General features: G+C 39.5%; 1 protein-coding gene across 1 annotated transcript; it reads right to left on the bottom strand.

The window, feature by feature from the left end:
* Window positions 1-761: 761 nt before the first annotated feature.
* Window positions 762-9,005, bottom strand: LOC147280073 (cyclic nucleotide-gated ion channel 1-like). Its single transcript, XM_086249628.1, has 8 exons — window positions 8,867-9,005; window positions 8,397-8,568; window positions 6,318-6,840; window positions 5,571-5,756; window positions 3,444-3,727; window positions 3,103-3,214; window positions 1,610-1,957; window positions 762-1,419 (listed from the first exon to the last, which is right to left on the bottom strand). The coding sequence occupies exons 2-8, from the start codon at window positions 8,420-8,422 to the stop codon at window positions 943-945; spliced, it is 1,956 nt and encodes a 651-aa protein (XP_086105754.1). The 5' UTR covers window positions 8,423-8,568; window positions 8,867-9,005; the 3' UTR covers window positions 762-942.
* Window positions 9,006-18,766: the final 9,761 nt, after the last annotated feature.

Here is an 18,766-nt window from a genome sequence, read left to right as displayed (position 1 = left end):
AGTTGAAGTTAAACTAAGAGAAACAGATAAAGAAGCTGATGAAAACTTACTAGCTTATTATTACTGAAAGCTTGATTGTACAGAAAAAATGTTTACAAGTGAGAAAGAAAGAGAGAAGGGCAGTAAGCACAAGAGATTTTTGCTTCTCAAGATTTCCGTGCTTTACATTGGTGAAAGCTTCTCTATTTATAGACACTAAAACATGCTACGTTACAAGAGACTACATCATTTGCTTTTGCATTATATGCATTATGGAGTGTGGGACTTGGCTTTTTGTTGAAAGTGGCTGTCAATCAGTCACAGCTACTGTTGACTAGTTTGACTAGTTTGTTGCTCTGTAGCAAGTGAAGTGCAGCCCCATGTGCTCTTGTATGTTGTTGGTTTGATGTATACTTTGAGTATTTTGAAAGTTTTTAGTAGTGAATCCTAAAAGGCTTCACTTTTTAATAGTTTTTCCAAATTTTTCCTTTATTAACATCAGAACAATCGCTCATTTGCATTAATTTTTTTGTATAGATAACGTACAAAGGTCACACGTGAAATGGGAATTCACGCCCTTTTAGGTTAGTTTAAATTGTTTAATCACCATTCATTCACCGGCCAAAAAAAAAAATCACCATTCATTCAATACAACAAAAATTAATAAAAAAAGCTAGAGATTGCCCATTCACGTGTGATTCCTATACAGGGACAACATTAAAAACTTATCTGATTAGCCAGGACTAAACATGCAATTTAACCTCTCATTAAGCATATATATATATATAATTGGATATATATTAATCATCATTTATAATTTTGTCTAGAAACGTAAATATCAATCCACGATAATGAGAGAAGAGAACATATATATATAAATTCATCTTGGGCTTAAACTACAGTACCTCTAATTACTTTCGTACAGAGGAAATTCATCTTGGACCTCATTCATAGTTTTTCTTCTCAAATCTCATCTTGTATTTGACCACTCGTGTCGCAGGGAGGTCCCGACTCCTTCAATTGCTGAGAATTGCTATGTTTGCTTAAATCCCACCAAGGTTGGTTGACGATGCATCTCAAGTCCTCAGCTTTGAGAACAAAGGCTTCAACTTTTGTATGACATTGGACATCTTCCATCGAGATAGGAAGCTCGGAAAAAGAGCAATTGGGTGTACTATAATAACTCAAAAGTTTTTCTCCATAATAATCACCTTTTTTAAGCCACTTGATAGGCATATTTGATGAAGAACCCGATTCTGTTTTTGCAGCATTATCACCATTAGTCTTGTAGCTCCATATAGTGCCATCTATAATGAATAGCATCAAGCCAAGTGGGTTTCCCTCTCGAAAAACATAGCTATTCTCGGTGTAGATCACTGGCTCGAGGTACTCGCAGATATTTTCCAGCACTTGCTCGTCCATGGTTTGTAACATGGGTACCTATAATAATATATAGTTGACATGCATTGGTTAATTAAGAAGTAAGAAAATTCATCATAGATATTACTAACTAGGTTCATTAAAAAATTTCACACGCCACTCATGCTCATGTTAATTTATTAACAATTTGACTTACGAACCATCAGTAATTTGTTAGTAAAAAATTTATTGATGAAGTTGAGAAACATACCTTTTTTAATATATTCCAGCAAAGATGGACTACAGTTTCTTTTTTTTCATCTGGCGAAAGAATAGAGAGTTGACCCTTCACATCCACATCAACGTCTATGCATTCTTTTAATTTCTTTCCGCATTGTTTCCTCAATAATTCGAAACGTATAAAATTTGGGACATGATGTCTGTCCACCCACGATTCTATCATTGGCTTCTTCTTCTCAATCATGGATTGTAACTCATTACGCTCGGATTGTAACTTTTTAAGCTCCTTCTTCTTCTCAATCATGGATTGTAACTCATTAAGCTTGGAATGTAACTCTTTATTCTCTTCCGATTTTGTTACATGCAACTGCATATATGTCTGTTTCACAATAATAAGAAAGCTTAATTAATTAGTTCATCATCAAATCCTACAAGGTGTGCGCATATATCGTAGTATTGACCGCACATTATATATTGACCGCACAATATAATTTATGTCTCTAATCCAAATCCATCTGATTAATTATATATTGACCGCACAATATATAAATCCAAACCAGAGAATGGCTAAACCCTCTAAAATCACTACTCATATAATGAAAAAGACCATATCAATCAATATGATGATAAAAAACAAATACGTTGTTGATTGGCCGTAGATTAAACATAAACAGTATATAATAGAAAAGGTATATAATAATTCATTACAAAGGATAAATAATATGTAATTTTTTTTTATGAAACAACATTATTGAACATATAGTAGAGACAAAACTTCAAAAATATTTTTAAAATATATCCTCATCCTACTAGACCAAATTAATATCGTTGCATATTCTAACCATTCAAAGAAGGGAAAATGTTCAATTCAAGACATGAATTATGAGTTGTACTAATCTACGTCCTCAACTTTATTTTCGATGCCAACGTACATACCACTTTTGTCAACTTGGTTGCACGTGATCACTTTTTTATAGGTAAATTCGTCATGACTAGTAATATAGGTCCATATAAGTCAAACTACTTCATGCACATAATTGTTTTGGGGACGGAAAATGCAACTAAACTAACAAAAATGAAAAATTGGCTTCAAAATTAAAGTTAAGGGGGCTAGTACACTAATACAACCCATAATGCACATCTTGAATTGACACATGGGTCAAAGTTTATGTCATTTTTCAAAAAATTTCCCTTCCAAGAATGCATGATTAAACTTCAGGCTCTAATGCAAAATGATAGATGAGTTTTGTGTAGAAAATCGTCAAAAGTTAATTTGTATTTTTGTATATATAAGTATAATTAAATTAACCAACTCGCTATTGATCAATATAGTAATTTATCTTTACCTTATTGAAAAATGTTCTAAATTTAACTTTCCACTCAAAATATAATTAACGCATTAGCAAGTACATGATGTGTTATTTTAATCTAAAAATCTGTGCACCCATCACTGTGTTAATTTGAAGCCTGAAATTATTGGTGAACACAATTCAATTCATACAGAGAGATTCATCATCAACTTACCTGCACGTTTCCAATGAAATATAAAAATAGTAGCAAGCCAACAATAGAAATGAGAATTGCAAAGCAATTTTCCCAGATGTAGCTACTTGTTTCGAGATTCGTGCCAAAATTGCTGCAAGTATTGATCAAGTAATTAGTATATGATACCAAAATTACTAGTAATAATTTGGTAAAAAAATTACTAATATGAGGTGTTTCTTAGTATTAAAAAAAAAAAAAAAACTTCTTTATCAAAATTATTTAAATAAGAGATAAATTTTGAAACAGTGGAAGATGAAACTTTTTTAAGAAAATATGTGAACTGTTAATATAAAGTTCAACAAACTTCCATGTACGCAAACCTTATATTTCTGAGGCCCCACCATAAACAGTAGAAAAGCTTTGTTGAAAAGCTTTTTTGTCCTATGATACCAGATTGAAAGGCATCAAGAAATATTCCAAAATCAAATAATGTGGCATTTCCTGGATTTATAGGACATAAGTCATTTAGGATCTTAATATTTGTTGGAGTACTAGTATCATCACAATAATAAGTAGCTGTGCATCCCGGAGTATTTTTACAAGCCTGATGCCAACATAATATCTCCCGTTGAATAGAAAAAAAATACCAAAAGGCTCCAAGTACCTAAAATTCAATAAATCAGTTAATGCAAAATTGTAACGAAAGCAACAAAAATAAATTATCACATTTTTCTTAAAGTGTATGTGGGACATCTTTTATATTTATAATGTATACGGTCCTTATATTTTCGATCCTTGTAGTTTGACATGATTCCACTAAGTCTATGTAGCTTAAGAAGTTGCAGTTGTACCCCTATATATTGTATGGTTTAGTTTGCAATTAAGGACAAAAATTCAACTTCGTCTAATTTTTTGATGGAGTGTTGGCATGGCCATAAGTGCAATGAACTTGAATGGAAATCAAGACAAACTACATGGCCGAAGTAGTTCTATTTTGACCCACCTAAATTGATGTCTTAACCCGACCCCTCTTAAAATAATTTCTAAAAAAGTTTTCATTTATACACTTAAATGAAATGTAATAAAATAATATAAGAATTAAAGAAAAACATATTGAAACCCACCGCCTCAACCCTAAACATATGGTGTTGGGTCGTGGTGGTGGGTTTTAATTTTTTTTTTTCTTATTCTCATATTATTTTATTGTACTTCATTTAAAGGTATAATGGGAAGTTTTGAAGAATTTCTTTAAAGGGAGGTCAAGACAATAGTTTAGGTGGGTAAAAAAAAAAAAAAAAACACTCTAAGTGTAATATCCAACCTAACTTTTTGAACACTTTCTGAACATTAATGGATCGAGTTGAATTTTTGTCCTTAATTACAAGTTAAACCACAAGCGTACGATTACAATGTTAAGAATAGTATCCCACATAGGAAAAATAAAGTCTTAAATAATAAAATATACGGTCATGGGTCTACTTTATTTTGTGATGGTGCTGCAATTTTTTCATGCAACTTTTTAAACTGGAAGGGACTAAAGCAGAAATCAGGTCAAATTACATTAACCAAAAAAATGTAATTTAGCCTATATGTAACATTTTAATGCTGCTAATCTAACAATTAACAATTCAGATTTATAATCTAACAACATATGTAACATTTTAAAGCTGCTAAATTGTATGGAAAGAGAACATTATATTATACATATTTCTTCAAAAGCACACGAGTACGTCCCCTAGTTGTTCAAACATGGTTGTAATTTTTTTTTAAGTTAGTTATTAACTTATTATGGTCTTGACATAATTTATTACTTAAGAATGCAAATTTATTGTTTAAGTCTTACTTTGGGTTTAAGATTTACTTAAAACTCAATAGAAAACCTGATCAACCCCTAATCTCCTATAAGAGTGAACCCTACATTAACTCTAAGCTAGTGCCCGCCCATTAAAAAGTTCTTACTTAGTTTATGGTAAACAGAAATTGACACCTTGTTTGTAATGGTGGGGAGATGTTGATAGTGAAATTTTAGATTAAAGTCAAACAATTAAAAATAATCTTTTTAAATCAAGTGTTCATAACATTGTTCAAACACTTGACCATTCACTAAAATTTTCTATGATTTTATGTTTTAACCTTTTTAATTACAATATTTTCGTCTAATTATAAGATATAATGTGAAAAGTTTTCTATTAAAACACTAAAGTCATGTCATCGAGTACTATTATTGTTAATTGTTTTGAAAAAAAAAAAATGGAACATAAGACCAACATTGATTCTTAGTTTTATTAGATTGGCGAACCTAGATATGCATTGCTATGTGTACACCTATGTACACGCTAAAGTTTCGTAGTACGGTGGAAATAGTTTGCAAGGTTCCTCATTAGATTATTGTAAAATTAAATGTCCGGTAAGACTAAAGAAACATATTTTAGAGTCAACATCTTTTCTTATGAACATAAAAAAATAAAAAATAGAAATAAAATTATGACAACAAAGATGAAACTTACATGACTTGAATATATGTATAGGACTAAATTGAATGAACCTTTAATCCATTTGCTGCAGTTTGTATAGATCTTATCGACTGCAAACACCAACACCATAAGCCTTGACAGATATTGAAAAAAAAGAAAGGAGTTCACAATCGAACTTCCATAACTTCTCCTTCTGAAGAAGAACACAATTATTGCCACCTACACATATGGCAATGGAAATGGGTTAGTTATTGTAGGCATTATTGTTTGTTTTTTTTTTTTTTTTGGTCTGATTGTAGGCATTATTGTTGATGGCATATGTGATGATGATGTGTGTGATGAGAAAAAATAGTATATTAGAACATCTCTGATTCTTTCCTAAATTTTCCCATAAATTTAAATTTGGGGAAAAATATTATAAAACAGAGCTTTAACTATTCTGTAAAATCTCCTTAAATTTGAAATTTTCTTCAAACTTTCCTAAAATCAAGTTAATGGATGGAGCTCCACAAACTCTCCTCAAACCTCCAATGATCAAATTTTATACTAGAGATCCAAATAAAAAAAAGATATAAGAAAAATTTCAACTTTAGCATTAAAGAATCTTTCCCCAAATCTAACTTTTTTTTTTCCTAAATTATCCTCGAATTGAAAAAAAAAATATATATATATATATATATATATGAAAAGAAGGGAAAATGCTCTTGTACAATTGGATATGTTTGAAAAAGATGTGGCGAAAAACGGGTTCAAAAAATAGGGAAAAAAGATTTCACTTACTGGTGAAGTGGGAAAAATAGAGAGAAGCCAGATCAGTTGGAACAAATTAAAGACCGCTGCAACTGCTACCTTTGCAAAAGCAATTACCGTACTCACTGGTCTGAAAAACGGGATTGCCGTTTTTGGGATTCCTCGTCTCTGTAGCCGAAGTGACAATGATTTTGCTTCCTGATCGGGTTTGAAGTCATACTTGAAGCCATCCCAGATATTCTCAAAAGTAAGCAAGCAAAAACTGATAAAGGAAGGGAGATCATAGATTGACCGCAAAATGATCAGAGCGGCAATGCTCAAGTTTTTGTCCATCTCAAGGCATTTGTTTTTCTCATCTATGGTTGGAATATAAAGGAATAAAGGATCTAATATCAGTCCAATCAAATTGACACTTATAAATATAATATAGAACCACTGAATCGAGAAAATATCTCTTTTTTCCTTCGAACGTTGCCGCCCAGTAGGGTCTGAATCGCCATCTACTGTGGAAGTATCGCTGATAAAGGCAACTGATTTATCTGATATTGGGCTCCTAAAGTTTAAAAGGATTAAGTCACAAACTTGTTTGGCAATGCTATTAAAAGTCTTAAAAGCACATTCAAATAGTCAAAAACTCTTTTAGTTGTGTTCGACAAACAAAAATTTATGTCTTTTTAACAAAAACAGTTTTAATAAAAGCACTACTGAGTAAAAGCACTTTTTACAAAAGCACTCCCAAACAAGAGAGTCTCAGGATGCGACAATAGACTACATATTGCTTGTAGAAGCAGTACAAATATTTACTGTTATGCTATATATATATATATTAGGATGAATTACACTTTGCACTCCTAAAGTATATGTCGTTTTTCACTTTGGTACTCTATGTTCAAAACGTTTCAATGTGAAACTTAAAGTTTGTGAAAATTGCAATGTTTGTGCCCTTTTCCTTAACTTTTCTGTTTATTTTGACTGCATATAACATATGTGAGATTCATTTACACTAATGTAAATAATAAATTTACACCACGTGGACAAATAAAATAAACCAAATAAACAAAAAATAAATTATGAAAAAGGCAGTTAAATTATTATACATTAAAAAAATTAAAAGATTACATTAAAACTAAATATAAAAAATTATCTCGTTCATTCATACCTCTCCCTCCTCTCTCATCTCTTTTGTTCTCAGTTTTTTGTTTTTTCAAATTTTTAATTTATTTTTTTAACCTATAAAATTTTAACTTGCTTTTTTAATTTGTTTTTTTTTTTTCACATCGTGCAAATATACTATCCTCATTAGTGTAAATGAATCTCACACATACTATATATAGTTAAAATTAACAAAAAAATTAACGGAATGGACACATTGCAATTTTTATAAACTTTAAATTTCACATTGAAACATTTTGAATTTCGGATACCAAAGTGAAAAATGACCTATATTTAAGAGGTATAAAGTGTAAATGACCCTATATATTAACAATATCTGTAGTTCTTTATCACACTCCTATTATTAATGAAAGTGATAGGAAATATAGATCATTTACTTTTATATCCAATTTCGGCCAGTACTAAAGTTTTGTAATTAAGGGTGCCCAATTAGAACACATGTGTTTCGACCAAAAAATAAAAATAAAAACATGTGATAAATAATTAATTTGAGCTGTATACTCAAAATCCTAAAATGAAAAAAGAAAAAAAAAATTGATGTATAGTAAAGAAACTAGGGACGGATTCTTGACATTCTTTTTTTGACACAATTTTTGATACAATTTTTCAATAGGCCACTCTATATTGGATTTTACGATCTAAACCGTCTATTTTTTAAGTCTCTATTAAAAGATTATTTTTGTAAAAAATTAAGTAAATTAAAAGCTACTTACCTACAAAAATTAAATGGTCAATATTTCAAACATTTATTTTTGTAACAATTTAATCTTTGTAAGTAAATGATTTCCGATTTATCTAATTTTTTGAAAAAATAATCATTTAATGGAGACGTAAAAAATAAACTATTCAAATCGTTGAAATCCTATATAGAGTGGGCACCATTAAAAACTTGTGTTAAAAATAAAATGTCACTGATCCTTTCCCACAAAAACTAACCTTTCAATGTCTGATTTTTGATCCATAACTTACACCTAGCAATCTATAATGAACGCGATGGCTTAATATATTAATGTGTAGAGCCAACGAAATTCTTCCAGTTTCCAGCCCAAAAAGAAAAAGAATTCCTCGAGTTCTAGAATGTATCTTGAATGTATCTTGAATGTTGCTCCTGAAAAATGGAAATTTCTGAGGATTAGTGAAAGTTTTAAACCTTAAAATAATATCATTTTGTTCATCTAGCAAGATCCAAAAGTGACATGCAAGTGTACGTGCAGCCATTGCAAATGAAAACCAAAGGAATACAAAGTATGGAGTGGAAACCTTCTCTGAACACAAAAAAAATCACACAACGGTCAACACGCACATATATATTACCAATTAAATAAACAGCAAATGAACTCATGCAACTGGAGATGCATATACCAATTTAGTTTACTAAATTTATATACAGAAATATATTAACTTACTTGACAAATTAAGAGAGGTGGCAGGGGGTGTATTTGGCTAACAATTTCGCAACAATTAATTCCATTCGATGAAACCGATTAAAACTGGAATAATATGGGTCGTTCACTTTGCAGACTTGTCCACTCATAGCTCTCTGGCGAAGCCGGCCACAACTTTTATAACTTGCTTTTCCAAAATATATTCTACAATAAATTAAAGATGTTGACGGGTTGACGCTTGACGAAGATGTAGTCCACTAGTTTTTTTCTAAATATCTTCTACAGTAGTGACCGATGCTCGATCTGTGGCCAGTGGCCACACAGTAAGTGCAACAAAATAAGGATTGTTTTTGGCACGTTTTTTTTTTTTTTAAAACATTTGTAATCGACTATTTAGGCTCAAAGTGATAACTCATCAAAAAATTATTATATCTGATCATAATATTATGTGGTTCGATAATAATGTAGTGTTATTAATTTAATTATATTATAAAATGTATATGATTTTAAAAGTTTTTTTTTTGAGTTTTTAAAATTAATTATTATATACGTGTTATAATTTAAGTAGATTGATAATATTATGTCAATTATCATGTTACATAGTATTTCAATCACACACAATAATTTTTCAAAATTACCAACCGACAAAACTTATTCCTCTAAATACCCGTTGACTACACATATATTCAATATAATAATATTATGTTTTGATATTGTAAAGGAATTTAAGTGTTTATTTCAAAATTAATTGGTAATGACATAAATAACCCCAAAACACTTATAAACTATATAATGCCTCCCATTTTTTTTCTTTTTCGCCATGATAATGGCTCTTATTTTCAATGTAGAATTTCTCTTTAAACAAATTTAGTCATTTAACATATTCATTTAGTTCTAGTCTTCTAGATACCAAACGGAACTTAAATACACAGAAAAAAAAAAAATTCAAATGTGACGTAGTATGATATATATATGTATTACGTCAGACATATTACGCAACCTGATGACCACGTTTTCATTAGGGCATTTTATTTATAAGGGCTTTGACCCATTTTTTATTAACAATCAGGTCAATTGTCTTGTGAAAAGACCAATGGGTAAAATTCTATTTAAGTTGGTCCAGCTAGTTTAATTGCTTTGTCTTTGTCAAACACTGCAAATTTTGTTTGTAGGTTAACTTGTTTTTCTAGAAATAAATGTGATGTTGCTAAAGTAGGTGGGTGATGTTGCCAAAAGTGGTTGGGTAGCCTGCTATTATTGCATGGTTCTGCTATTATTGTTGAAATGTCGTTGCTGCTAAAATTTATCTCTCAAGAAATTTAGTCATTTAATATATTCATTTAGTTCTAGATACCAAATGGAACTTAAATACACAAAAAAATTCCAAATGTGACTTAGTATGATATATATATGTATATGTATTAAGTCATACATATTACGCAACCTGATGACCACGTTTTTATTAGGGCATTTTATTTATAAGGGCTTTGACCCATTTTTTATTAACAATTAGGTCAATTGTCTTGTGAAAAGACCAATGGGTAAAATTCTATTTAAGTTGGTCCAGCTAGTTTAATTGCTTTGTCTTTGTCAAACACTGCAAATTTTGTTTGTAGGTTAACTTGTTTTTCTAGAAATAAATGTGATGTTGCTAAAGTAGGTGGGTGATGTTGCCACAAGTGGTTGGGTAGCCTGCTATTATTGCATGGTTCTGCTATTATTGTTGAAACTGTCGTTGCTGCTGAAACTGTTGTTGAAGATGCTCTATTACTAAAAGTTGAGAGGACAGAAGATTATTGTTTTGTCTCCATCATATTTTTAATATTGTGAAGTTCTTCAACCGCGAGATTATTCCAAATTAAATTGCTCGTTGTCCTCTTCTGCTTGTATTTATTATTCTAGTTGTGCTGTTAATTTCTCAAAAGTCTCATGTGTCTCTGTATTCATGTGAAGTATAGGTCCAAAGGGACTGTTGAGAATTTTTTCTCTGCTGTAGATGCTCATGTTATCTTCTTCTTTGATAAGCGTAAGCTTGAGACGTGTGTCATCAAATTTTTCGAATTCAGCAATTTGTCTGCCTCTAAACCTCTAGATATACTCAATTGTTGGTGTCCACCTGTATACTGCTACAAAAGTAATACAATATCTACTCTTGTTGAAAACTGCTACATGATAAGCTTGATTATGGACTCGATCAAGAAACCATTTTGGTAGAATGCTGAGAAAATCGATGCAAAGATAATTTCATTTTTCCAAATGTATCTATGCTAGGTATTGGAACTTGGGAGAGAAATGCTAGAGATGGTCATTGTTTGAAACATATAATTGAATAAGATAGCAAAAATCAATTAGTAACTTGGGAGTGACTTTGACTACTTCTTGCTTCCCGTTATGCTTATAGCTAAAATATCAGGGCTCATAGTCTTGCATGTTGATGCGAGCTACTGCTATGCTGATATATGGATGAATGCAGTTACATGATCCAGATTTTATACAAAAACATGGTGGTATTATCTGTGTGATAATGTTCATGCCAGGTTTAGGATCAGTGATATTGACTGGTATAATGTTCTTTTGGAGTTCTAACTGTAAAGTTATTGCTGCTTCGAGAGTTCTTTAAATATTTGTTGTTGAAGGTGGAAAGAGAGTTGCCTTATTCTGGCGCCAATTGATGAAGGATCCTTATCTGTAACTTTTGCTCGTACTTTACTAGGAATTGGCTCATTAGGCTTTTCTAATATTTGCTTGTGAGTGTCCTCATTGATTGTCTGAGTAGCCTCATAAACTTGCTGAATAACACTACTATTACTAACACTGAGTTTACTAGCCTCTTGTGGTATAAGTGATTGTTGAAACTGATGAACTAATAATCTTGATGCTTTAAATTTAAAATAAGAAAATGCTTGATTAAAACATTATAATCATTAGTAAGTGCTTAATTCAAACGTTTATGATGCATGTATATACTCGAATCTCCTAGGTTAAAAAAACAAATTCCTCTAATACTAGAATGTATCTTCAAGGTTGCTGCTGATAAATGAAAATTTATAATAATTATTGAAAATTTTAAACCTTAAAATAATATCATTTTTTTCATCGAGCAAGGATCCAGAAGTGATGCTAGTGTACGTGCAGCCATACGAATGAAAATGAAAGGAATATTATGATAAACAAAAAAAAAGAGGAAAGGAATACAGAGTGTGGAATGAATACCTTTTTCGGCATTCTTCGTCGAATCCGTAGCCAGTGTGACACTAATTTTGCTTCCTGGTCGGGTTTGAAGTTGAAGCCGAACCAGATATTCATCAAAGTAAGGAAGAAAAAATATATAAAGTGAGGGAGATCCAAAATTGATCGCAAAATGATCAGAGCGGCAATGCTCAAGTTTTTGTCCATCTCAAGGCATTTGTTTTTCTCATCTATGGTTGGAATATAGAGGAAGAAAGGATCTAATATCAGTCCAATCAAACACATACTTATATATGTATTACGCATCCAACTTGGACGATGTTCCGCACTAAGCATTTTTGCCAAATTCCAGGCCATATTGTTTGTGGGAAAATCCACATCGATCCGAACAGCCAGTCACAGCTTGACACGTGGCGGGTCAAACATCCACCTCGGAGTTGATTCTCAGTGGTCAAACTTTGACTTCCACGTCATTACTGATCAGCACTTCCTCTACCAGCTCAGACCGGATCTCCGCACCGCCCCTCCCTGTTCGGTCCGAGCCGAACCGATGATCTTCCACGGGATCGAGTGTCCATCTTCCCACGATCATCCCGGCTCGGCTCGGCTCGGCACTAGAGATGGCTTCCTTCCGAGTTCTGGCGTCGACCAGTTAGGGCTCGGAAAGACTCCAATCTATGGACCGGCTCGGCCTGGAATCCCGTGTCCGATCCGACCACATATGGACTTCGTGTCTTCGCATGGGAACATGTGTTCGTATCGGATCGGCTCGGCTCTCCGCCGCCATTCCCAGGAAGATCACGCCAGGATGAGCCGCCACACCTAAATGTACCTGACACATTCTTCTGACAGATAGAATATCAGGCCTGCATTCATGAATGTTGGAGCAGTCTACCTGAACCTTCCAACCTTGCATTTAATGGAGCATTCAATGCAGCATTGAATGCTGAAGAAGCAAGCAGCTGAGCATGCAACTAGGTCTGACCAGGTGCGTGGGTCTCTGGCAACCATTCATTCACATGCAGGTATCTTACTCATTAAGGTTTCCTTTGCTTATATATACCAAGTCATATGTGCAAAATGAGGCATCGAGAAAAAAACTACCAATATACACGCAAAACACCTGCATTCCCATCAACAAAAGAGCCTACCCAACTTGCTGAGAATAACCCAGAACATTTGCCTTGTTCTTCCCATTCTCCCAAGTTCTTCCTTTGTTCTTCCTCACCCACCATCAAACATCACCACTGATTTCATCATCGGAGTGTGTTTGGCTGGTACCACACCGGTCCATCTCCTTTGATCTTGTTTTTGTCTGCAGGAAGATCTCACGTCATCATCCAGCAGGACTTCGGATCAGCCAGGTCACTACCCCTAAGTTGTTGTAACTTTCTTACGGAAATTTGCATCAACAGATTGGCGCCGTCTGTGGGAAGCTGACTTCAGCCGTTGTGTTCATCACCGCAAACGCTAAGCTCTTCCTCCACGCAAGTCATCATGACTACCATATTTCGGGACACCAGTTCTTCTTCAGGAGCGTCTCAGAATGATGAACAACATCAGCCTGAGACACCTGAGAAAACGAGGGGAGCACAACTCCCCAGGACGCCAAAGTCCAAAGGTTCCTCCAAGATCCGAGCCGCTCACAAACTCCTTAAGGAGAGTCAGCGACATCTGGCCGCTGAGAATGCACTCCTGAAGCAGAATAATGAGCTGCTCGCAAAACAGGCCGAGCTGGCCGGGGAACTTGCACGCCACCGTGCTCAACTTGAGAATAGTGGGGGATCGGGCTTCCGATCACGCCGGACCCGAACCGAGCAGGAGGTCCTTTCGCCGTCTCCTTCTCGGCAAAGCACTCCTGCCGAGCCGAACGACCAGACCGATCAGCAGGACTCGGATCACGTCTTCCCGGGCTTCGAGGACATGCCCCCGGCCGAACAGGCCGAATGCCTGAACGCCCACCGTCTTCTTCAGCAAAAACAGGCGGCTTTCGGGAAACGTGCCCCCAGGAATTCGGGCGGAGACCGTGCCGACCCGAATACAAATCGACGACCCCCGGCCCAATCAAGGTTGGGGGCCAACAGTCCTGCCGGTTCGGCCGAAACCAGGGGCCCGATTCGGAATAGACTCGGCCCTATCCCCAGTCAGGATCCTTCCCCATCAGGAACTTACTCGGGGAGGCGATCAGTGAGCGACCGACTGGGGTCCACCATGGTCATGTCGGATCGACAACCGGCAAGCGAGAGGCTCACTCGTCAGCCGGTGAGTGAGAGACTCGGCAACCAGGCCGAGTGCTCAGGGGAAAATGCGGCCGAGCCGACCCCGCCCAATGTGGAAAATCTTGTTCGGACTTTGGTCCAGGACCAGATCCGAAGCGTCCACGATCGGCTCGGACATGTCGAGGTCTCCAGGGGGTATACCGGTAGAGCCGACCACGGGGAGGAACTTCCCCTCCCGTACACCAGCAGAATCATGGATGCTGAGGTCTCCCGCGACACCAAGCCCCCCAAGATGGATCAGTATGACGGGACCAAGGATCCCTACGACCATCTTGACAGCTTCAGATACGCCATGGAGGCCCGCCAGGCATCTGAAGCCACGAAGTGCAGAATCTTCCCTTCGACCTTGAAGGGCTCGGCTCGGGGTTGGTTCCGAACCCTCCAACCGAACTCCATCGACTCCTTCTCCGACCTCCGGAGGGCCTTCCTGGCGAGATATCGGGTTGTATCCGAACGACTCTACAACTTGAACGATATGTCGCTCATCAAGCAGCAGGAGGGGGAGAGCCTCAAGGCCTATCTGATCCGCTTCAACATCGAATATACGAAGTGCGACGATTGCGACGATAGGTCAGCTAAGAATGCCCTCATGCAAGGCCTGCACGCCGGGGGACTCCGTTCCCACTTGATGAGGAATCCTCCCTCCACTTACGATGAGCTTTCTGCCGAAGCCACTAAGTGGGCGCGGGCTGAGGAGTGGGATGCTCAGGTGGAGGCCCTGAATCCCAGGCCGACCTCGGCCAAGAGGAAGGAGGGAGAGGTTGCAACTCCCAAACCCCAGGTCCAATCCAAGAAGACCAGGACCGAGGAGCCACGCCAACTTCTGGGCAAGGGACCCAAGTTTGTCCAGTACACGGAGTACACTCCCCTCAACGCCGGTCTGGAGACAATCTACTCCAAGGTCAAGGACCAACTCCCAGTCGCAAGGGAGATCAAGGGACCACCCCCAGACAAAATCAAGGAGGGCGTCTTCTGCAAATACCATTCCAATCACGGCCACGTCACGGGTGATTGCTACGCCCTCCGCGACGGGATTGAGACTCTTGCCCGGGCGGGTAAGATCAATCAATTCCTGGCCGGTGGGCCTAGGGTACCCAAGGCCGCGCCGAAGAAGCCCACCAACACCATCGAGGTCCAGGATGCTGCCATCGGATCGATCGGGGGGGGACCAACCTTCGTGGGGAACTCGAACCGATCCCAGAAGGAGTATGTCAGACAGGCGGCTCAAGCACACGAGTCCCTGTCGATCCAGGCGGGTCAGCCCAGCACTTCCAAAAGACAGCGGAAGGACTGGGCACCGGTCACCTTTGAGCCAAACGAGGCAAACGAGATCATCTTCCCCCACTATGATCCGGTCGTCATAGTGGCTGAGGTGGCCGGGACAACCATCGCGCGCTCCTTCGTCGACGGAGGGAGCTCAGTCAACATCCTCTACCACTCTGCGTTCGCGCAGATGGGCATCGGCGAGGATAAGCTGGAGACCGATACACCTGCCTTGGTCGGGTTCGGAGGAGAAGTGGTTCAGCCCCTCGGACACATCTACCTTCCCCTTTCGCTCGGGAAGGGGCCGATCAAGAAGACCTGCATGACGTACTTCATTGTCGTCAAGCGGCCGTCAGCCTACAACATCATTCTGGGCAGACCGGCTCTGGTCGACCTTGACTGCATCGTCCATTACGCCAACCTCCTCATCAAATGTCCGGTGGGCGACGACTGCATCGTCATTCAGGGGGACCAGTGCTCGGCTCGGTCGTGCTACGCCGCTTCAATCAAGCAGAAGGGTCAGCTGCCGAACTCGCAGGAGCTTGACTCCATCGCCGATTCGGGCAGGTGGCCGAGGGCGGAGAAATTCGACTTCACTTCCGAGCCGATCTCAGATTCTCGACCCCTTCCCGCCGAGGCTTGGGAGGAAGTGCCGATCTCTGACGAGGCACCGGATCGGCTCGTCCGGGTGGGGACTCAGATCAGCCCCGAGCAGCGCTCCGCCATAATTGACTTCCTCCGTGCCAACGCGGAAGTGTTCGCCTGGTCTTACGATGACATGCCAGGCATATCGTCTGACGTGATCACCCACAGGCTGAACACTGACCCGGGATGCAAACCGGTCCGTCAGAAGAGGAGGTCATACGATCCGGTCCGGTACGCCGCCATGGCTGAAGAGGTAACCAAGTTGCAAAACAACGGGTTCATCCGGGAGGTCAACTACCCCGACTGGCTCGCCAACGTGGTCATGGTAAAAAAGAACAACGGGAAGTGGAGGATGTGCGTGGACTTCACCGATCTGAACAGGGCTTGTCCCAAGGATAGTTTTCCCTTGCCCAGAATAGATCAGCTCGTCGATGCAACAGCAGGACATCAGCTCCTCAGTTTCATGGACGCCTACTCTGGATACAACCAGATCCTGATGCACAAGTCCGACCAGGAAGGCACATCTTTCATAACTGATCGCGGCATATACTGCTACAAGGTCATGCCCTTCGGCCTCAAAAACGCCGGAGCCACCTATCAAAGGCTGGTCAACCACATGTTCAGATCTTCCATCGGCAAATCCGTAGAGGTTTACGTGGATGACATGCTGGTCAAGAGCATCAAGGCGGACGATCACGTCAAGGACCTCTCAGACATGTTCGGAGTCCTGAAGGAGTATCAGATGCGGCTGAACCCAGCCAAATGTGTCTTTGGGGTTCGGTCAGGAAAGTTCCTGGGCTACCTGGTCAGCCAACGGGGGATTGAAGCCAATCCGGAGAAGATCCAGGCTTTGATCAACATGAAGTCCCCAAGGACACGTAAGGAAATCCAGAGTCTGACTGGAAGAGTTGCCGCCCTGAACCGGTTCATCTCAAAATCTACTGACCGGTGCCTCCCTTTCTTCAAAGCCTTAAGGGGAGCAGGGAAGAGCATAGAATGGACCCCCCAATGCGAGCAGGCCTTTCAAGATCTGAAAAGGCACATGGGGGAACCTCCCATCTTATCCAAACCAGAGGAAGGTGAAGAACTTTTCCTCTACCTCTCTGTCTCTGACTCGGCTCTCAGCTCGGTTCTGGTGAGAGAGGTCGGCGGTGTACAACACCCCGTCTTCTATACGAGCCGAGCCCTCGCCGATGCCGAGACCAGGTATCCAAAATTCGAGAAGATGGCTCTCGCCCTGGTTAGCTCGGCTCGGAAATTAAGGCCCTACTTCCAGGCTCATTCCATCGTTGTCTTGACGGACCAGCCGCTCAGACAAATCCTGGCAAAACCAGAGACTTCGGGTCGGCTCATCAAATGGTCAATCGAGCTCGGCGAGTTTGACATCATCTACCGTCCCAGGACGGCCATCAAAGGTCAGGCCATGTCGGACTTCATCTGTGAGTCGACCACCTCGACGGAGGATCCACCACGCACCGACGCTATGACAACAGCAGCCGATCCGAACACAATCGGCGAACGCGGCCAGGTTGATCCCCTCACCTGGACCCTCTATGTGGACGGATCTTCCAACGCCATGGGAAGCGGAGCCGGGCTTGTTCTGATCTCCCCAGAACAAGTTGTGATGGAGTATGCTCTTCGCTTCAGATTTCAAGCATCAAACAATGAAGCAGAGTATGAGGCACTCATCGCCGGGCTCAGATTGGCAAAGGAGCTCGGCGCGGCCAAACTAAACATCTTCAGCGACTCTCAGCTAATCGTCAATCAGATTCTGGGAGAGTATGAGACTCGAGAGCCCAGCATGACTGCTTACCTCGAGAAGACTCGTCTGCTACTTGGGAACTTCCACGAATACAAAATATCCCAAATCCCGAGGGCAGAAAACTGCAGGGCCGACGCCTTGGCACGCCTGGCTTCGGCCACAGACACCGGATCCGCCAGGCATGTTCCAGTCGAAATCCTGGACAGACCTAGCACCGCCGAAACCGAGGCCGCGATTATGCAGACCGAAGCCGAGCCGAACTGGATGACGCCGATCATCAGCTACTTGGTCTCCGGGATCCTCCCCCCGGAGAAGGATAAAGCACGTCTCATCAAAACGAGGTCGGCTCGGTTCAGCATGATCGATGGTCAGCTCTACAAGAGAAGTTTCTCCCTGCCTTACTTGCGGTGTGTCACTCCCCAAGAAGGTCAGGATGTGCTGAGAGAAATCCACGAGGGGATATGCGGAAACCACTCTGGAGGAAGAGCCCTCGCCTACAAGACAATCAGGCAGGGTTACTTCTGGCCAACACTGAACAAGGACGCAGATCATCTGTCTCGCGCTTGTATCAAATGCCAGCAATTTGCCGCGGTTCCCCATCAACCTCCCCAGTTGCTGACCTCCATATCCAGCCCCTGGCCGTTCGCACAGTGGGGACTCGATCTGATCGGCCCTATGCCGAAGGCAAAAGGGCAAGTCACCATGGCAGTGGTAGCAGTCGACTACTTCACCAAATGGGCCGAGGCCGAGCCCCTAGCCACAACCACAGCCGAACGGATGGAG

Source organism: Dryas octopetala, chromosome 7, assembly GCF_963921425.1.
Source record: "Dryas octopetala chromosome 7, drDryOcto1.1, whole genome shotgun sequence".
NCBI classification, from domain to species: domain Eukaryota; kingdom Viridiplantae; phylum Streptophyta; class Magnoliopsida; order Rosales; family Rosaceae; genus Dryas; species Dryas octopetala.
The sequence above is the reverse complement of the archived record's forward strand: the minus strand, read 5'-3'. Positions and strand labels throughout refer to the sequence as shown.

What these genes read in the sequence shown, in the direction of transcription:
- LOC147280073 (XM_086249628.1), bottom strand. Translation starts at nt 8,422, where the DNA reads ATGGATCAAAAATCAGACATTGAAAG. An exon ending in TATACATATATTCAAGTCAT is followed by an intron (nt 3,728 to 5,570) that starts GTAAGTTTCATC and finishes ATTGAATTTTAG; the next exon opens with GTACTTGGAGCCTTTTGGTA. An exon ending in ATTTCATTGGAAACGTGCAG is followed by an intron (nt 1,958 to 3,102) that starts GTAAGTTGATGA and finishes ATTGTGAAACAG; the next exon opens with ACATATATGCAGTTGCATGT.